The sequence below is a fragment of the Pagrus pagrus genome (genome assembly GCF_965226575.1).
Source record: "Pagrus pagrus genome assembly, chromosome: 13".
Classification (NCBI taxonomy): Eukaryota; Metazoa; Chordata; class Actinopteri; order Spariformes; family Sparidae; genus Pagrus; species Pagrus pagrus.
Window position 1 is genome coordinate 3,652,704 of NC_140197.1, and position 19,820 is coordinate 3,672,523.

Genomic DNA, 19,820 nt, shown 5'->3' on the forward strand with positions numbered 1-19,820 from the left:
TGTTTAGTTGTGGTTGCTGTCTGTCTGCGACCACTAGTTTGGATCCCCAGACTTCTCTGCAGCTCTCTCTGTCTTCATGACATCTTCTGAGATCTTACTTTTGTCTTTGCTTCCACTCTCTTTCATCTTTCAGACAGTTTCATGCAGCCCTGGAGGACCTGATTGAGGCCAGCCGCCTGTGCCCATCCAACCGTGAGATCCAGCGCCTGCTGTCCCGTGTCAAGGAAGAGTGTCGGCAGGTTGCGCAACAACACTCTCCTCCTCCTCCTTCATCACACCATGTTTATCAACAAAATGTGGCCATGACCATCAACGAGATGAGATGTAGAGATTCAGGTTGTCTGCAATTGCTGGACAGGGAGGGGCTTACAGAGGAAGAGGAGGAAGAGGAGGAGGAGGAGGAGGAGAGTTACAGAGAAGGAGATGCTCTTCCTCACTCTTCCTCCTTCCACCCTCCACCTGTGGTTCAAAGCCTTGACTGCAGCCCTGGGGTGCCGTCTCCCTCTTCCCTGTCCCCCACTCGCCTGTATTGTCGCCTCCCTAGCCCCACCCACTCCCCCTCCTCAACTTCTCCCTGTCACTCTGCATCTCATCCATCCTCCTCCAATCGCCATTTCAGCCCTCCACCCTCTCCAATGCAGCATCAGCAGCGAGCTAGCCCCTTGTCAGAAAGTACGCCTGCATTGTCAGGAAATGAAGGTCTGTATCGCCATCCACAGTCCATCTCAGCCCTCCACCACTCAAACCAGAACCAAGGAATGCAGCAACAACGCTTTTTGCCCAATCAGAGATCCTTCCAGAGGCCGAACCCTGTTCAGAGCCAGTGGCTCCAACCAGCCAAAGTCGAGGTTGTCAGAACCAGTCAGCCCAGTTCCTCGGCCCACTCCGGCATGATTTTGGGAAGTTCTGCCTACTCCCAGTTTCGTCAGCTACCCCAGGAGCTGGCCGAGCTGGGGGAAGGCATTTACCCGAGCCCTATAGATATCAGGCCTAGTCTGCAGATCCAGGCTGGTCTGAGTTCTGGAGCTTCATATCCTCTAGATGATGGGGATGTTGATCATAATCAGATGCAGGCAAGAACTGCATCTGCCTATGGGAGAGAGGAAGGAGGGGAGATGGCAGGGATAAATCGATTTGGCCAGGCCCGTCAGTTAAGCCGCAACCAATCCAAAGCAGCCTACTACCCAATGGAAGTTACTGAGACGTCAATGGGGCCTCCTGATAGCCTTCTATCATCTCACCAATACCACCATCAGGGAGGACTACGACGGCCCCTCAGTGCCCATCCAGCCGCCGCCTCAGCTCCTCCCAGGCCACTTGTCCACTCCCAAAGTATCAGTGTCCGTTTCTCCACCAGCAGCGGCAGCCTCGCTGGTGGGCAGTCCGTGAATCACGGCCCAGGCTTCAGGACCTCTGCCTCCGCCCAGCAGATGGATTTACAATCAGATCTGGTCTCTGTGGGAGAGGTTACTGGCTACCATGATGATTTTTTTCTGATCTCCTCTCCGCAGTCAGAAATGTCCATGGTCGGAGGTGGGACTTATCCTGGAGAAGCGGGACGTTCATCTAGGAACACTCCTTTTATGGGCATTATCGACAGGACTGCGAGGGTGCACCAGCAGTATCAACAGCAAGCTCCATCCAGTTCTGCATCCTGTCTGAGCCCTTCTCGCTCCTGGGCCGTGTCTTCTGTGGACACAGTCGTCACCTCACCAAGCAAAACTCCCACCAACCAAGGCTTAGGTCAGCTCCAGCCATCCTCTATCGCCTACCACAACCGCAGCAACAACAATGCCCACAATGGTCACCTCCTCCACGACAACCAGCTTGACTACTATGAGGTGCTGCAGGGTAGTGGTTCTCAAAAAGAAGGCTCGGCGAAGGTTGCCAGTCAGAATCCCTCCTTCCTGGATGTGAAGCTGGCTCGGACACTGCCGGTGATCCATAGTTGCTCAGACAGACCGAGTGACAGAAAGACAGGCCCTACCTCTCCTGTTAAACCAAAAAGACCCTTTGTAGAGTCCAATGTATAGAGAGAAGCAGAAGTGATACGTCCAAGACAACTGAGGAGGGTTAATAATGAGCGGCTATGAACAAATGAGTGCACTTATATCCCAAGACTCACTGGGGCCATGAAACTATGTAGGACTTGCTATGCTTGAAACAAACTAGTTTGTACAACCTGTAGTTCGGACAGTGATCAGAGGGCAAGACGCAATAATCATTCAAATAGGGACAACAGCACACACTTCTAGTTTCTCTTTGAAGATATACATGATATGGAACTCATGGTCATGAGTACAAGACCATGAATACAAGAGAGTACATGTTCAATTCCTGCCTATGTTTTCACTTCGGCACACTTGGCCAGTCGCTGTCTATCGACATGCTTGCCAGATTGTTGGTTTGGGAAAGATAAGCACTTTGTTTAAAGCATACAGACACATTTGTTGTTCAGAGATGAAAACAAAAATTTAAGTTCAGTACGGACCATATTGCCTGTTACAGGCCAGGTCTGTCGATTACCCAGCCAGAGACAGAATAAGGAAAGAGAAGGGACGGAGGGAATGAGTGAAGGACAAGAGTGCTTAACCATGAGAAAGCTCTTTGCCATTACAAAGCACAATGGTAAAAAGAAAGAGCATCACTAAAAAAATCTTTCCTACCCTCCCTGACTCCCTCTCATTTCTGGCTTACAGTTCATTTCAAACTGAAGTCTCACTGAATGCCCAAAATGCACTGCTCTAGAGTTTTTCTGCAACGTAAGCAACTCTAGACGGTGACATTCAGTCAGACAAGAGAGACCACTATCACCTTTGTCTGCTGCTAAGTCTTTAGTCACAGATTTTCATTTCAGTTTTAAGGTGCTTAAATGATAGAATGACTGGAAACCTGGAAACAGTCACTGCAGGATCCAAGCTCTAAAACTTGTGCCAGTCAGATGCTGGTCAGTGAGCCAGTCTCAAGCCATAGTTCAAGAAACTAGGATAATGCTGTCATTGATTAAGCACTGACTTGCTGTATATAAAGCAAAAATAAGTGATATTTATCCTTCCTTTAAGTTATATTATATTATATTAAACTGTATACTGTAAATATTGTTTCTCTTAAAAACTGTATATTCCTTTTGGATTTGCCTTTTTATGTTTAGTTTTTCATGAGATACATAGAAATGGAAACATTCTTTTCAAAGAGACAAAAAAGAAGAGCAAAGTTGGAGTTTAGCTTTGCTCAATTTTTGGTGAACATCTTTTCCTACTCGTGTATAAATAGCAATGATCAGCAGTGAACATTCTGTAAAAATGTCTTTTAAGTGTTTTGGGTTTTTCTATTTTGCTTCAGATAGTGATTTTGTTTTTTCTATGAAGGTCTTTTGTATTATGAAGTCGTAAAGGTCCTAATTTACGCAAACCACAAGGATCCCAACTGATAAACCAGGGCCCTTTACATTGCCATGAGGAAATAGTGCTTACATGCCCCATGACGTGCGATTAGCTTCGTCTTCCCTCAGTTACTCAACAAAAGCCAACTGACTATTTGCTAAACCTTTCCCATTAAAGCAGCGATGGTTCAAGTTTGGCGTCTTTTTTTCCCTTTTCATAACACGCAACACATAGGGCAAGCATAAAGAATGGATTTAACTGCATCTGTTTTAACATGAGCTGCAATCACAAGCTACCTGGCGAACTAGCTTACTACCTACAGCAGAAAAACAGGAGCGTTATTCCCTTGGCCAAGAGACACTTTATTAAAGGTAAACTATGCACAAGTTGTCAGTTGTGGGTCATTAACAGACGCTCAACGGTCAAGAGAGAGAGAGAGAGAGCGCAGTGGTGGTTGAGCAAGCTAGACAATTAAGAGAGGGAACAGCATTGGCGAGAACAAAGCAGTGAATCGGAGGAATAAAACGCAATTTTCTGATTGTTTCATGGCGATAAGTTCTAAAGCACAAAGAGGCACATCCCTCCAGATCTTCTGTGAATGCAGCCAAAGCTCACACTTCATCCAGTCTGCTGTTTTCATCTCTGCTGTGTGTGTGTGTGTGTGTGTGTGTGTGTGTGTGTGTGTGTGTGTGTGTGTGTGTGTGTGTGTGTGTGTGTGTGTGTGGCAGCTCAGCCCTGCCCTCAGTCAAACAGACGCACACTACACTTTAGCTTTAGGCATCCAGGACTTAATCAGAGCAATGTTACCCGGTTGCTGCGTTTTCATAGAGTCAGGACCTCACACACTCCATGCTGTTGATGACTGGGGACTACACTCCACTGTCCAAAGTTAGACACCCAGAAGCATCCCAAATACAGCAAAATCATGAGAAAATACAGGCAGAGGGTAGGGTCTCTCTAGACACAGGCACTGCCACACACTTCTTGTGGGTCATTAGATAGAGATGACTTTTGTATGAATCTATACATTGTTGTTTTAGGAAAACTCTGCATGGTATACCTTTAAATAACTGCATTAATTGAAGAGTTACAAGTTGATAGAAAAGCCCAGTTCACAACTAGCTTATCCCTTGTGTTAGTTCTGCTGGAAACAGCCAGCAAGCTCTCATTTCAGGTCAGACATCAAGGACCCATTTTTCAAAATCATCTAAAACCTTTGAGCTGTCAATCTCATTATTTTGAAATTGAATAATACCTGTGTGAGAAACTAAAGTTTGACAGGCAGCAGCATTACAGCAGTAACAAGGGAAGGGGGTTAGCTAGCAATGAATCCAGGGGGACTAGTTTTTCAGAGAAGGTGTGACTAACAGATGGTATTTAAGAAAGTGGGACTAAAATGTCATTTTTAAAATGTATTTTATGCACATTAAAGCCTGATTTTTGTATATTTCTTTTTATATTTCTAATGGATCAGAACCCTGGTTTCAGAGTTTCTGATGCCAATGGAAACTATGACCTCTGAACTCTCTGTCACGGTACAGTCTCTGTGACCACTGCCCGTAGTTCTTACTGCTCAGGAGTTTCCGGCTGTTGGAGAATGTGGTAATACTTAACCTCTCTGGTTCACAAGCCGTTTTCATGGCCGGCCTGCTGGGTATGATATGTAATTCTGGCCGGTCAGAAAGAAGTACAATATTAGCTCGGATGATTGGATGTTCAAGAGAAGTTTCCAATGTTCATGCTTGGAAACAGCTTATCATAGTGCATCGTTGTTGCTTTAAATCCGTGATGAGCTGGATGACAGATCTGTTGTTGTCTGTCAATAAAACAATTTGTTGTGCTGTACATGTAGGCTTTAACTCCCAGCCTGCTTAGGGGCCCTTAGCCCAGCGTTTGAAACACCACTGGTAATCAAGCATTACTTCTGATGTTCTGTGTGTGTGTGTGTTTGTGTGTGTGTGTGTGTGTGTGTTAGTGGGTTTACTGTGGGCTTTTTCCACTGTATGTAACCTATGTTAATATTTAATATCCCAGGATGGTTATAACAGTTAGAAGAACATCATTATGAAACACTTAAAAACAACATGAATGTGTCGGCTCATGTGAAATTACTGACTGCTGAATTTGCATAACAAAGAGGAATAAAGATGAATGAAATACAGATGTGTAAGTCTTTCTCTTTCCATCTCGCTGTCTGGATGTGTTACCCTACAGAGGATGTCCATGTGGATACTGACTATGGTCACACCATCTTTTGTGGCCACACACGTATTGACAATACAACTTAAAGCTGTATAAGGTTACAGTATATGTTTATTAATCTGTTACCTGGGTTTGGGGCAAAACATAGTACAGTACAGTGGATGTTTTAAGATTGATGCACGGCAAACATTAACTTTAATTTCTTTCTGAACATGTCTTTTAGAGTGTTATGATATATATTATTGGATTACTAAATCGGTTGCCTTGCAACGTCACTGTGACAACGAGACTACAGGAAATCACTTCCACTGGTCAAGAACTAGCCCGGCTTATAACTTTCTATAAAACCGCAAACTTGTTGTTTTTACACTTCAGTTTTTGTGCAGATTGAACAAACAAAATAGAATATTTTAATGAGTGAGCTTTAGAGTTGCTGATGCTCCCACTTTCCCAGTCTTAATGCTAAGTCTTTATGGGAGACAAGACCTATTACAAGACTAAAACCGCTTTTAAATAAATATTAACCCACACCTGATGCAGCTTTAACATCTAGAATTTTCTCAGAAGTTAAAGTCAGGTGAAAAACACGTGAACAAACTGCTGCTCCACACACTTTTGTTTATTACAGGTTTTACAAATGAGATGAGGACTTCCTTTTGAAAGATGACAGTCAATGACGAACAACATTGTAAAGAGCTTTGTATTAGGCACTAAAGTCGAGTCCTGAAGTAAAAAACTCAAAACTGTAGATGTTTTTAATTGGTTAAACAGGTTCAAATCTATGATATGACAGCTTTAGGTAAAAATGCATAAAGTAACTAAACTCTAATAACATACACACACTGAACAGTTTTTTGGGTTTTTTTTCATGACAATCCATTTTAAATACAGGTAGCACACCGATGGACAAATGGAGTACATTTTGTTTGTTTATGAACAAAGTTCACTGACTGACCTTTAAACCACGAGGACATGGGACAGGTAGGCATACAGATACTGTGATAAAGGACAGACTTAATTTGAATGCAATTAGTAGTGTGATATACATTTTTTTCACAGAAGCTAAACCCTCAATGAGACCTTTTCTTATGACTTTTAATAACTTTAAGATGTTTACAAATTGTTTTACTGATATCATTATGGAGTATTGGCAGCATTATCAAGTCCAGCTTTACGTTTTAATATGCAAAGAAATGAATTTTTCAGACATTAAAGCTCACTTCCTTTTTATAATTCTTTACATATCATGCTCAGTGATTCATCCAGAATAGTGTAGATCAAGATGGTCAACATAGTTGGTTTCCAAATGGGATGCCTGTATCCAAGGAACTTTAAAAAGAAGGAAGGGTCAGTCCGTCACCAAGTCTTGATTAGGGGCCAGAACATGGTGGCAGTTGTATTGAAGTCAATGGGAGATGTAATCTACATCGTATGATTTCTGATGAAGAAATGCCTCCAAGAAATGAAAGAACACACTTCAGAGTGTCGGGTAATGGCTCCATTTTTAGAGAACAGTCAGTAACTTAATCTCTGAAGTGTGGTCTTCCATTTTCTGGAGGCAGTTCTTCATCAGAAGTCATAAGACGTAAATATGGTGGGTTTTGATGCGTTTCTTCATGCATGACCCTTCCTTCATTTTGAGGTTGCTTGCATAGATCTTGCATAGCACAATGTTTAGTACCAGTTTGACGTTTGGTGTGTAACAAAACCAAACTGAACTATCTGAATCCTTTAAAGGTGAAATATGTAAGAACTGGCCACCTGTTGAATTCATATTCCAACAAACAGGGGGCAGCATATCACCAGAGTAGCTGCTGCTAACGATGGCTGCTGTCAGTTAGTTTGCTCAGTTGACCATTCAGTTAGCAGTTAGCTGAGTCTGCCTGAGCTTTACCAGGTACTAAGTGGTATTATTAGAGAGGACTGGCCACTGATAGCTGGTTAGCATGCTGACTTCAGAAGATATCTCTGCAATACAATACATAGATGTCTTAAAAGCATATAAACACTGGTTTCTTCACCATGTGTTGAGTCCAATCAGATTTACCTTAATGACACAGCTGTCAAGTGTACAATCATATAACAACTTGAAATGTCTGTGCCAAAGATAGCAAATATATATGGTATATGGTAAAAAAAAAAAAAAGAATTATATACATAGCAGCAGAGAGTATGCAATTTTGATTTATTCAGTACATTAAAATAACAGGCGGAGAATACTAAATTTGGCACATGTTGTCTTGCACAAGCTTCCAAATCCAAATACTGAAGGTCCTGGTTTAAAATTGCATTCTTTGCAACATTAGTAGGCTGAGTAGACTGATTCGGTCTTTTGATTAAAATTGATCCATTACTGGTCCTTACACTGACACTGATTGACCCGATGACTACAACAAAGGCTTGAGTTGCAGCTCGGGTTCCAGCCATTTCTGTTGCGTAAAACTTTAGTTTGGCTTTAGGTTAGTGTTTTGTTTTTATGTGCAGTTTATTGAGACATTTCTTCCTTTCCCTAACAGTTCCCAGTTGGGAGATGAAATGAGACTGAGAATGAAGCCACAAGTAGTGTTGGCAAACAATCTGTAATGAGTGAAACTGAGCAACAGTAAAGCTTCGGGTCAGTCTGGGCAGTTGGGTTTGGTCAGATACAGGTAAGGGCTGGGCTTGGGTTTAAGTTTTAGGATCATGCAGTCATCATCTAGTGGGAGGTCACTGATCTGCAAATGTGGTATCTTCAGTTCGTACAGTTCCTGAGCTGCAGACACTCTGAAGCTACATGTATATTTCTGCGTTAAAAGGTTTCACAGTAGGCACATGGCAACTGTTGGTTTGGCCTTGGTGACATTTGTCTCCTCAATAATCAAGCTACACTTCAGGGCTGCGGTGGCTACAGAGATACAATAGGCCAAATTCAAACGATGGCCATCTTCTTCTCATGTCAGTGTCAGCTGGGAAACCCAAATGTTCTCCTTGTGTATTCCTGTTTTAAAGTTGTATGAACAATGGAATCACACAAATCATTATTATTTGACTGATTCCTGATTGATCAGCAACTTAAAAGACAATGGATAGTGAAAGTCCTGAACGACATCAGCCATATTTCAAGGTAAAACAACAAGATAAACCATGAGCTAACGTTAGGCAGCAGCTAATGTTAGCGTTTGACCATTTTCCCAGCTAACTTACCATCCTAAAATTGTCTGATGATATTTTAGGATTATTTCAAGAGGCTATTTCATCTGACTGTAATGAGCATTTACATACTTACAATTCTTCTACTAATGACCCAAATTTAAAAATATTTGAAGTGTTAAGTTGTCTGTTCAGTAATCTGTAAAATCAGATGGGTCAGGTTGGTCTGATAACAGGATTAAAGCTTCCTGTCCGTGATTTGTTTTAACCATAACTTATAGAACTTGTCTTTTCTGGCCCCATTCATGCCCACATGTGTTTAGTCTAATGATTTTGTATTAACAGGGTCTGCAGCACAGCTGTTGGCAGGACACTGTGTCCAGATTAGGGGGACACATCAGACATCTCACTGAGGTCAGGGCCCAGTGGGTGACCCCCCCTCAGTCAGAGTCTTAAAGTGGACAGACAGAGACTCTTCCTCTGGATTTGGAGGACGTCTGTACTCCTCCCTGGTGATCAAGTAGCCCAGCACGACCCCGAAACACACCAGCAGGATCCCCAAGACGTTGGCCAGCACCCCCTCAGGTGTGAACAGAGAGTAGGGTTCCCTGCTCCCGGAGAGAGAGACAGACAGACATAAATCAGATACAAATAGATACAAAATAAAAACACAGGTGGATGTATTTAAAATGACAGCAATTGAAAGGGGTGAACATGTATGTACATAGTATGTGCTGAAGTGAATTGATTGGAGCAACAGTTTCTTTAGATTTTTGGCGGTGCCTGATAGTTAGACTTCAAGTTATAACCCTTAAGATGATAGTTTTTATACTACTTAGGGTTGGAAAAGCAATTTAAGAAAACATGCTGTGTTAATCTCTCTATATGATAGGTTTCTTTGTTAGTGGCTGGGTCCGCCATTTCCATCCTGGCTTCAAACTGCCAGGAAATGATGCAGCATGTCCTCAGGCATTACTTGACCTCATCAATATCAGCTCCGCTAGTACTGTTCACCCTTTTATTAAAGGTCCAGTGTGTAGGATATAGGGGGCTCTATTGGGCTCTATAATCAAATATAATATTCATAATTATGTTTTCATTAGTTAATTACTCCGGGTCCGGGGACTTAGTGGGTCCTTTCTAACGAACAAACCAAACACTGGCTCTAAAGAGAGGACCTTTTATATTTTTCACATTTTAAGCAGCCACCATAGAAGAGCGCGAGGCAAGGCATCTTCAGTTGGGTGCAACCTGCATACTAAACCCCAATTTGCTCCTGATGAGCAGGTTTGCACCTTGCATGGCAGCGTCTGTCATCACTGTATGAATGTGTGTGTGAACGGGTGAATGTGACAAGTGTTGTAAAATGCTTTGAGCAGTCAGTAGACTGGAAAAGCGCAAGTCCATAAAGCTGCTGCAAGAAAAACAGCAGTTAGTCACAGAGGTTACTGTGACCGCGACAGTCCGTCAAAAATGCATTTACAAGACAAGGGGCCATTTTGGGCATTTTTTCACCAGCGTATCACTGCATAATAAGCAGATACATCTGCTGCTCTGCTGTTATGTTTCCAACAAAGGAGCTGCTCAATGAGTGTTTGCTGTATAATGAAAACAGAGCTGACACCTGAAGGACTATAACCTCAGACAGGCTCCTATGTTCACTCCAGTTAAGGGTCACTTGGCTCAATTTAAATTCTAGAGATTAAACCAAACCTATAAGCATTGTTAGATACCACTCAAGGTAAGTGAGTAACAATACTTCCTTCTAATGATAAGAGAGTAGAGAGACACACACAGATACAGACGGACAGACATACATTATGCTGAAGAGGAGTTTCTCCGTCATGCCGAGCAGGCTGCTCCCTATGGCCATAACCAGCAGAACCAGGCCGCAGAACACGTGGACGGGGAGGTACGAGGCTCGTAACCATGATGATGCAACAGGAAACAGGAAGAACAGCAACCCCATCACCCACTAGGAGAAGTGGAGCAGGATCGAAAGAATTACTCTTGATCTACATGGGAATATTTGGGATTTGTGTGTGTGTGTGTGTGTGTGTGTACCTGTATGCAGAATAGGATTATGGTAACCATGCCGCACCAGCTGTGTAGAGAGTACATGTCTGGAATCTTCGCTTCTCTGTGAAAGTCAAACACAGCTACAATACCTGCGCGCGCGCACACACACACACACACACAGAGAGAGAGAGAGAGAGAGAGAGAGAGAGAGAAACAACGTTTTTGTCTCCATTTTTCTCAGTGTCTCACACAGACACATGCACTGGCATCACCTTCTTCACACTTTCACACACGCACACCTCTCTCTCTCACCTATGATGCTGACGATGAGGGCGAGCAGGTGAATGATGCCGTGGAGCACCTTCACGTTCCTCTTTGGCTCATTTCGAAATACTCTGTAGACCAGGATGGCTGAAAGAGGCAGAGAGTGAAGGAGGCATCAGATTCACAATGTGTACCAACACATTTTTGCACCAACCATTCAAACAGGGAAGCCAAATCTCAAAGCGTCCAGGAAAATTCACATATCAATGACTGATTAAGCTATCCTTAAAATCCTTAACATTTCACAACAAAAAGTGGTTTACAAAAGAAAGCGATAGTAGAGTTCGGACAGACAATGATCAGTCCAAGTTTTCTAACCATACTGTGATACCTTCATAGGAAAAGAACAATATAATCAATTACTGCATGGGATAATTGAAGTCAATAGAGATACAATAGTTTTTTTTTCTCCACCGGTCATATGCTACTCCACATGTTCACTGAATGATGTCCCCATATAGAGCTGTACTTATCCTGTTGACAGATGAGGTTGACAGAAGCATTGACCCCATGTTATGAAGTGTTAAGAAATTGGAGAAACTAGCCAGGATTAGAGAGAGAACATAGCTGCCTTTGTCTCTGTGACAAAGTCGCCTGCACATGATGACCTTGTAGTGAGCGGTATCTGTCTGTGGAATGATAGCAAAGTGTAACTTAGAGGAACTCAAAGTAGTGCAGAGCAGTGCAGGATGAGACAGGAAGAGAACAGGAAGAGGGAGGGTCTTTCCACAGGGCGATGTCTTCATGGATTGGAGGAATCGTGTTGCCAAGAGGCTGGGACCAGCCTGTGCACCAACGAAAGGAGAGCCAAAGTCTAGACCATGGCCTCCTCACCTCAACACCTCAACAGCAAAAATGTACTGTAACTGTTATTGTGAAGTGAATATCTCCATCTTTTTCTGGGCGATGGGTTACAGAGTAACAGCAATCCGCTGACTGTGATTTGTCTAACAGAGAAAGGTCCATGATCATGCTTGTTTAATGATACAATTCCCAAATAAATAGTTAAACGGAACGTCGTTGTATGTCTTCACTCAAACAAACGAAGACGCCGACAATCACCACTGTGGTAAATACAAATCCAGGTTAATCGTTTGTCAGACGTAATGCAGGCGCTAACTACAAACAAAACTCATTACTTCATAAAAATGTAATGTTATGAAATCCTCAAACTGGCACACTTTCTATGAAGCCCATGTCCATAATGCATCATAATGCATAATGACAAACTTTGGCAGGTTTATTGCTGAGGACCCAAGCAAGTACGATGTCGAATTTGGTGTAATTTAGACAAATCACACATTTAATATTAAGAAAATTGAAATAAACAGTGGAAGACGCCATGTAGATGCCATGAGTGCAGTCAGTACAGGGCAGTGGGCCAAAAGACTTATAGTCCAGCGCACACCAGGATAAGATTGTCACCATTTTATCAACAGTTACATTAAAAACAACATCCTCCACTCCGTGTTGTTTTCAGTGTCATAGTGTCAATCCTATCCTGGTGTGCACTGGAATATAAATCTTTTGGTCCACTGTATAACAGCTCAGTTTGCAGTAGTAATTGAAACGAGGCATGTTGTTAGCTACTACAGAAGATGAATTGAAAGTCCCTGTTGGTGCAATGTTTCAGCATTTTCCTGCAATCTTCACAGCACAGTTGGTCAATACTATGAAAAGTACGGGGCCTTTCCATACACATGCTGGTTTGGCCTGATCCAGTTTAACTGGGCACATCAGCCCAGCACTGCAGGGATTTTCATTTCTATGACATCAGGGCTACCTGACTGAAGGCCTGTAATGACAGTGTGGTCAAAGAGGCAGTAATTACTCTTCCTCTTTGCAGTATTGTCAATGAATCGCCACCAACAAAGCCACTGACAAACACAATTCCAATAAATTCTCCTCAATAAAAGTCCCCCAGTTTAGAGTTTATATAGTTATTTAAAAGCTTTTATTATGAATCAGCAAAACAAGGGAACACTTGGTTTTCACCAGCAGTAACTTCACATGATTTCTGAAACAGCTGAAAGTGAACATGAACAGTTAGCAGCTGTGGATTAGTCCCATTTACACAATTTTGTATGTTAATACCTTTAAGTATATTTGTGCACAGATCTGGCTTTGAATTAATCTTATATTTTTAACTTTACTTAAAGCAAACAATGACCACTTATAGTGACTTATAACCAGCTTCTAATGTATAACGATGGCCACCTACAGTAACTTATAATCACATTATGATGCATTATAATAGTGATTATGATGAGGATTTTAATACATATGATCCTTTCACATATAATGAGCTACCAGCACTTGTAAAGTATTGATACTTGACCTTATAAGTAATAATAGAATGCTTTATGATGTGTTATGATTTTTGTGATAAGGCATTCTGAATATTTGTGGCTACTTATAACTATGACTATAAACCACTATGGGCATATTATAAGTATGTTCATAATGGGTGATCATGCATTATAGACACGGGCTTCAGAGAAAGTGTTACAAAATGTTTTATCAAATAGTTCAGACAATAAACCCAGGGACTGACTTTTATAATCATACATGGAGAACATCTTTAAAAGAGTTAAATAGCAATAAGATTGAAAATGGGGAATATCGCATCAAGACACCATGGTTTCACAATAAAGGCAATTAAATAATTTGGTTTAAATTTCACAACAGTGAAATGTGAAAATATGTGAATGACTATATATGCAAGATGTATAGTCCTGATGTATGCTGTATGTGTGAGACATGAACACATAAAAAGCACATTCCGTGATGATCCCAACACAGATTACAACCAGCTGTGTTTCCTTTTATTGGAGCAAAAGGTTGAACTCAACACAATTGCTAATTGTGTTCCAGGTTAAATCCTTTTAGCCTCCTGTGCCAGCAGCTTAATACCATTCCCACCAGGCAGCCTCACACTTCTTTTCAGTTTTTGATTACAGAACAAGCATGACGACCAGAGTGAGTCTGACTCCAAAGACCAAAGATGGCCAAGAAAGTGCAGATACAGATTGTAGAGAAAAAAGGTTAGTTATCATATGTATCCACATCAGTGTGGACGTGGCCTGAGGGAACACAAGCTGAAGACCTAACAATGAATCAGCGTAGCAGTGTATGGGTGTGTCAGTGTTAGTGCCTGTGTTTGAGGACCCCCCAGGGTGTTTCTGTCTCATGCTAGCCCCCCTCAACAGTCTATATCTAATGTCCAGCTGACCTTTGCTTTTATTGCTCTAATGCGATCTAGCTCTGCAGCAGACAGCTGTGAACCAGTTAAACTAATCTGGTTATTCTCATTAGCAAAAGTACTCAGGGCTGCAGACGCAACAGAGGGGAGAAAAAACAGCAGCATCTCATTTTGTCTTGATTTCTGGGACCAGACATCACCAGGGCTTGCTGCAGTCAAATCAGTTGCGGATTAAATCTCTAACAAGGCAAAGTGGAGCCCGTTTTCTCTGTAGCTGAAAACGAGGCTGCTCAGTTTTCTGACTGACGGTGCCATTGGTTGCATTCCCTGCTGGGCAACGCTGTCAAAGCTTCACTGGATGTCCCAAAACACACACACGAGCTGGCATGTTCAATGATTCAAACCCTCCTTCTTTCTGTATAAATCAGACTTTCTTGCCGGGGGTGGGTGGATTGATGGGTGCCTGGGTAGTGTTAGCTTAATGCAATAGGTCAGCAACACAGTGCTCGAGGCTAGAACACACATGCGCACACTCCTCCCCACGCAAATACAGCATCCATGTCCTGCGGACCTCCGTTTCCAGTTTTACTCAATTTACAGAATGTCATCCGAAAAACGACTTCACGTAACCATGACTACAAACTGATGTATGACCCGCCAGGTCAATTTGGAGATTTCAGTGATGTCAGCCATGTGGTGGGCAGAGACGACGGCTCACTTCCTGCAAGGACTTGAATTTATTTGAATGTTTTTAGTAGGGCTGTCGATATAACACTTTAATTTGGATTACCTGATTATAGACCAGCAGCTTTGGAAACATGATGGAGGCAGATGACCAAATCACCTCTCCAGCCAGAGTTTCTAGCTGTTGTTGTCTAACATTGTTTCTCAAACCAAGAATGGGATGTGGTATATTGTTGAATCGACGGCGTCGCCTGACGTGCACCTCCCCAGAAATGTAACTGCACGTTGCAGTGATGTGGGCCGAGGAATATGATTGGTTCACTTGGAAACACTGCATTTTCCGGCTTCTCCTCCGGTGCTTAGCGGCAGTGCTAATAACGGGGAACATGAGACCTGTGGTTTCCCCAACAATTACACTGAACTCTTCAGCTGTTGCGTTCCCTCCTGACTGGTCGGCTGCTGCTCCTCTTGGATTATTCGCCTCCTCTCTGAGCCTCTCTGAGCTCCTGGAGAGTCTCTGGGGGAGAGAACAGACAGGCTGAATGTCTGAAGGGCAGGCTGCCCCTCAACAAGCAGTCCTGTCACAAACCCTGGCTTGCTGAAACCAAGTCGTTCAAGCTGGGTTTGTATAGAGCGGCCCACCCTGCAGACACTCTGCCTGTCCGCTCTCTCTAGCCCAGAGACACAGCTATGGGTTGTTGTGTTCAAAGGGGAAAGTACAGCTGGCAATCTGCTCCCTACCGCCGGCAACGTGGACACACCAGCTCACATGTATGAAAGCTCACTACAGCGTAGGTTACGGCATTGGCTCTGCGTTGGCCTTTCCAAGGCCGCTAGACAATAAATGCTATTGACTGTGGCAACCAAGAACACCAAAAACATGCTACAGAAACTGATGAGGGAAATGCTAATGTCTGTACTATCTGCCACGGGAGTTTTCACACGCCATTGCTGATTCTTGTTTATGTCCCAACATCGACTGCAGCGGCCAGCGCTCGTGTCATCATCCACGCTGTGATCGCGGGACTACAGACCCAGCATCCCAGCGTCCTGCCTCCAAGCGGGCCACACTGACGTCTCGCAGCTGCAGCCAACCCATAACAAGCACCAATCTCCCCGTAAAATCAATACTCAATTCACATCTGTGCAGGAAATCCCGAGAGAAAGATGATTTTAAAAGTCAGTGTGTTCAGCTCTCAGCCCTACAGTGCATGGCGAAGACCTACAGGGAGCTAGCAAATTGTGTGACACTAATTGCTAGTGAGTACCTTGCTCATTAAAGAACAAAACAAAAAAAAAACATTGCATATAAAGGCAACCTACAACCTTCTCCAACAATTTGCATGACTTTGTGACGAACAGTTTGTCTTTGAATATACATGTAATGTTGGTGGCAAGCGGTATCCAGATGCTGCAATAAAGAATGTCACCTCCGCTGACCTTTATCCTCACCTGGTAAACACTAAACCATTTGCAGACATTTTTAACTTGTGACAGCACTGACCAGGGATCCGTATGGACTCACCATCGCCCTGTAAGAAGACCAGCCCCAGCACCATGCACAGAGGGTGCAGGTTAAACTCTTGCGATGAGCCGTCCCAGGCGAAGCCCCCGCGGTAGTGACCCATCCACACACCGGTCAGCACCACCGACGTCACGCCCAGCAGCTGTGACGCTCCCACCAGCCACGCAAACACAGAGCAACCGGCAAGTGGAGCAGACTCATCCATGATCTGAGAATGATAAACAGAAAGATTACTGAGAACAGCTGATGCCTTGGGCTGTACTGGTTGTTAACTCAGATGAATGAATTAAAGAATGACCATGACCTGGATGACTGAGAACCTTCATCAACATGGCTGAGTGGTAACTTTTTTTTTCTCCTTTAATTTTGTAGTTGAGATTTAGTCATTTCAGCTTTTTAGTGAAACAAAAACATATTAAACAGATGTGGGGGGGCCCCGGGTTACATGGTGGGTCAGTTACCTAACCTAACAGGTTAATGCTGCTATGCTAAAGAGGGCCCTGCTACACAAAAGGCCATGAATGTTTAAAAGCTGATTGACGGACTTGACTATTTTATGAAAGCCAATTTCCGCCAGTTAAAGAAAAAAAAGGGATGAAAACTAATTTTGATGAAAATAATATTCCATGGTCTGTCATTATTAGGGTTAGAGATATATATATATAAAAATACAAGATAAAAGGTGAGGATTGAGTTATTTATAAAAATGTATGAGATTAAAAAAAGTCCTAATTATGTGATAAAAAGTTAATATTAATATTTATATATTTGTCTCACAACTTTTATTTAATAATTTCGACATTGACCTCATGTTTATGACTTGTTATCTCATGACTAACCATGGGACTATGTAAATATGGTATGAAGGATGCGTTTTTTTCAATTTCTTTTTTTTTTAACTGGCAGAAATGGGCTTCTATACTTATAAGTAAACAGTTTAGGGTGAAACACAGAAGCACAGAGACATTTTCCAAATCCAAAACACACGGAACCCACATCTGCTGCTGTTATCATGTTTTCCATCAGCCGAAGAGTCATACAAAACAAACATGACGTTGCGATTACATGTAGGGAGTGTGGCACCGAGCTGGCGGGAGTTAAACGAGGACACGAGCAGAAATGAACCAAAACCAAATGGCTTTCCTGCGTGCGCTCCTTATTATCGCAGTTTCAAGTCATTGTTATAAACCTCAGCTAAGTGAATCATCTCTGCCTCTCCGGCCACATCACAGAGCCATTACCACACACACTGCCACAACTGCAGGGATGTTACAGAGAATGACAGGAACAATGACAGGCTGCTGTAGCTCCGACACTGAGCTGTCACCTGTTACCTGCCTCTGCTCTGTGTGACGCACTGTATTTCACTTTAACCACATCAGTTAACTTCTGCTCAGATCATGACTATGAGAATTTAAAACATAAACAGTTTCCTCGCGGGAATATGAAAGGAAATAAATGATAAATGGCTGATAGACTTACTGCGCTGCAGGCTCCGCTCCTTTCTGCTGAGGAAGTCCTGGAGTCTACTTACAGATCCGCCTCCCTCCTCCCTCTGACCGTGCACGTGTGCGTGCATGCGTCTGTGTGTGTGTGTGTGTGTGTGTGTGTGTGTGTGTGTGTGTGTGTGTGTGTGTGTGTGTTAGATCCTCTCCTAAACAAGCCCAACCCATGTGACAAAGGCAGGACTGTGAGGAGGAAACAAACCAAAAAAATGCAGAGTAATACTACCACTAGCCCTTTTATCATTATTATTATTATTATTACTATTATTATCATTATTATCTATCTTATTATTATATATCGTGTTGCTAATTGATTAACTTTCTTGTAGTCAAACTCAGATATATAATAAATAAATAAATAAATAAATAAATAAATAAATAGATAAATTCTTTTAACCATAGATGAATCTAACGTTATTGAATTTGACTCGTCACAGTAACGTCACAGTAACATCAGGGAGAGGGGTGGACTGCGTGGATTGATGACTAACTCCTCCAGTGTAAAGGTTGGTTGCCTTGACAACACTGGAAGGGGGTGATGGAGGATGAGGAGAGGAAGAGGAGGAGGAGGATGTCAGTGAATCACAGCTGCTCATTAGAGGCAGACAGGACGAATCAGAACAATCAGCAGCTGGATTAATGTACCCAACACCTCTTCCATTATAATAAATGCATTGCTACTACTGTCACCTCCACTTATCCCAGTGCTGATTAGGAAATACATTTGATTTCAGTGATTTTACATTGAATTGAAAAGTGTAATGGAAGGTAATCAATTTTTTGTCTTGTAAGAAAAATACAAAATATAAAACATATTTAAAAATATATATATGTTTGTTTGTATTGTGAGAAAAACACATTATTATATATTTTTTTATATATTTTTTTTATTTTTTAATATTGTGATAAAAAATATAATAATATTAAAAATATAAACACATTTGTTCGTATTGTAATAAAAATATATGATTATTTTTTTATTGTAATAAAGATATAATATATTAAAAATATAAATGTATTTGTTTGTGTTGTGAGAAAAAAATATTATTATATTTTTATTGTAATAAAGATATAATAATAATAAAAATATAAATGTATTTGTTTGTATTGTCAGAAAAACACATTACATTTTTATTGTAATAAAAATATAATAATATTAAAAATATAAATGTATTCGTTTGTATTGTGAGAAAAACACATTATATTTTTATTGTAATAAAAATATAATAATATATATAATATATTTTATATTTTATATATAATATATAATATTATTATATTTTTATCGTAATGAAAATTCAGTTCAAGGTACTTATGATTCTACGGAAGCTCAGAGAGGCAAGGTAAGAAAAAGTCATAAACCAAGAGAGGAAACAGACTGAGAAAAGAGGAGACAGAGGTTTTTTTTTTCTTACTTGCAGTGGTGGAGGAAGTACTCAGATGCTGAAAGATCCTGTACTTTCTAACAGAAGCAATAAAAGATGGGGAAAAAATTCCTTAACTGGAAATTTAACTGAAGTGAAGGACATATCAGAAGTATTTTTCACAATTTCAAATGTGAAAGAAAGTTTAATGCAGAATGCCGCCTTTGGAAATGTAGGTAACACTTCAATTATTTCCCAGTGAGCAGTTAATAAAAAGCAGGGAATTTCTTTCATACATTTTTAGCGAACTCTCTGTGGTTTTCGGCTTAACTTCTGCTGATCACGGCAATTTAATTTCCAAGTTTTTATCTAACTTCCCCTCAGCAGGTTACTGAATTAAAGTTAGTTGTTGCAGCTTCATTTCCATAGTTTCTGTCTGACGTCTGCAGGTCAGTAAATTGATGTACAGTATTTAAACCATTT

General features: G+C 41.7%; 2 protein-coding genes across 3 annotated transcripts in view; one reads left to right on the forward strand and one right to left on the reverse strand.

Annotated features, from left to right (window-relative positions):
- Nucleotides 1-5,544, forward strand: part of LOC311267698 (protein TANC2-like) — a 50,558-nt gene extending 45,014 nt beyond the window's left edge. For both annotated transcript variants that reach the window (XM_084370919.1, XM_084370918.1), the window contains one exon: nucleotides 134-5,544. In XM_084370919.1, the coding sequence (XP_084227045.1) occupies nucleotides 134-2,033 (1,900 nt within the window). In that variant the 3' untranslated portion in view covers nucleotides 2,034-5,544. The remainder of the gene's footprint in view (nucleotides 1-133) is intronic.
- Nucleotides 5,545-6,186: 642 nt separating this feature from the next.
- On the reverse strand, nucleotides 6,187-18,040 carry cyb561 (cytochrome b561). Its single transcript, XM_084370831.1, has 6 exons — nucleotides 17,951-18,040; nucleotides 16,469-16,676; nucleotides 11,046-11,144; nucleotides 10,779-10,882; nucleotides 10,532-10,689; nucleotides 6,187-9,322 (listed from the first exon to the last, which is right to left on the reverse strand). Exons 2-6 carry the CDS (start codon nucleotides 16,671-16,673, stop codon nucleotides 9,130-9,132), a joined length of 759 nt encoding a protein of 252 aa, XP_084226957.1. The 5' UTR covers nucleotides 16,674-16,676; nucleotides 17,951-18,040; the 3' UTR covers nucleotides 6,187-9,129.
- Between the last annotated feature and the right edge of the window lie 1,780 nt (nucleotides 18,041-19,820).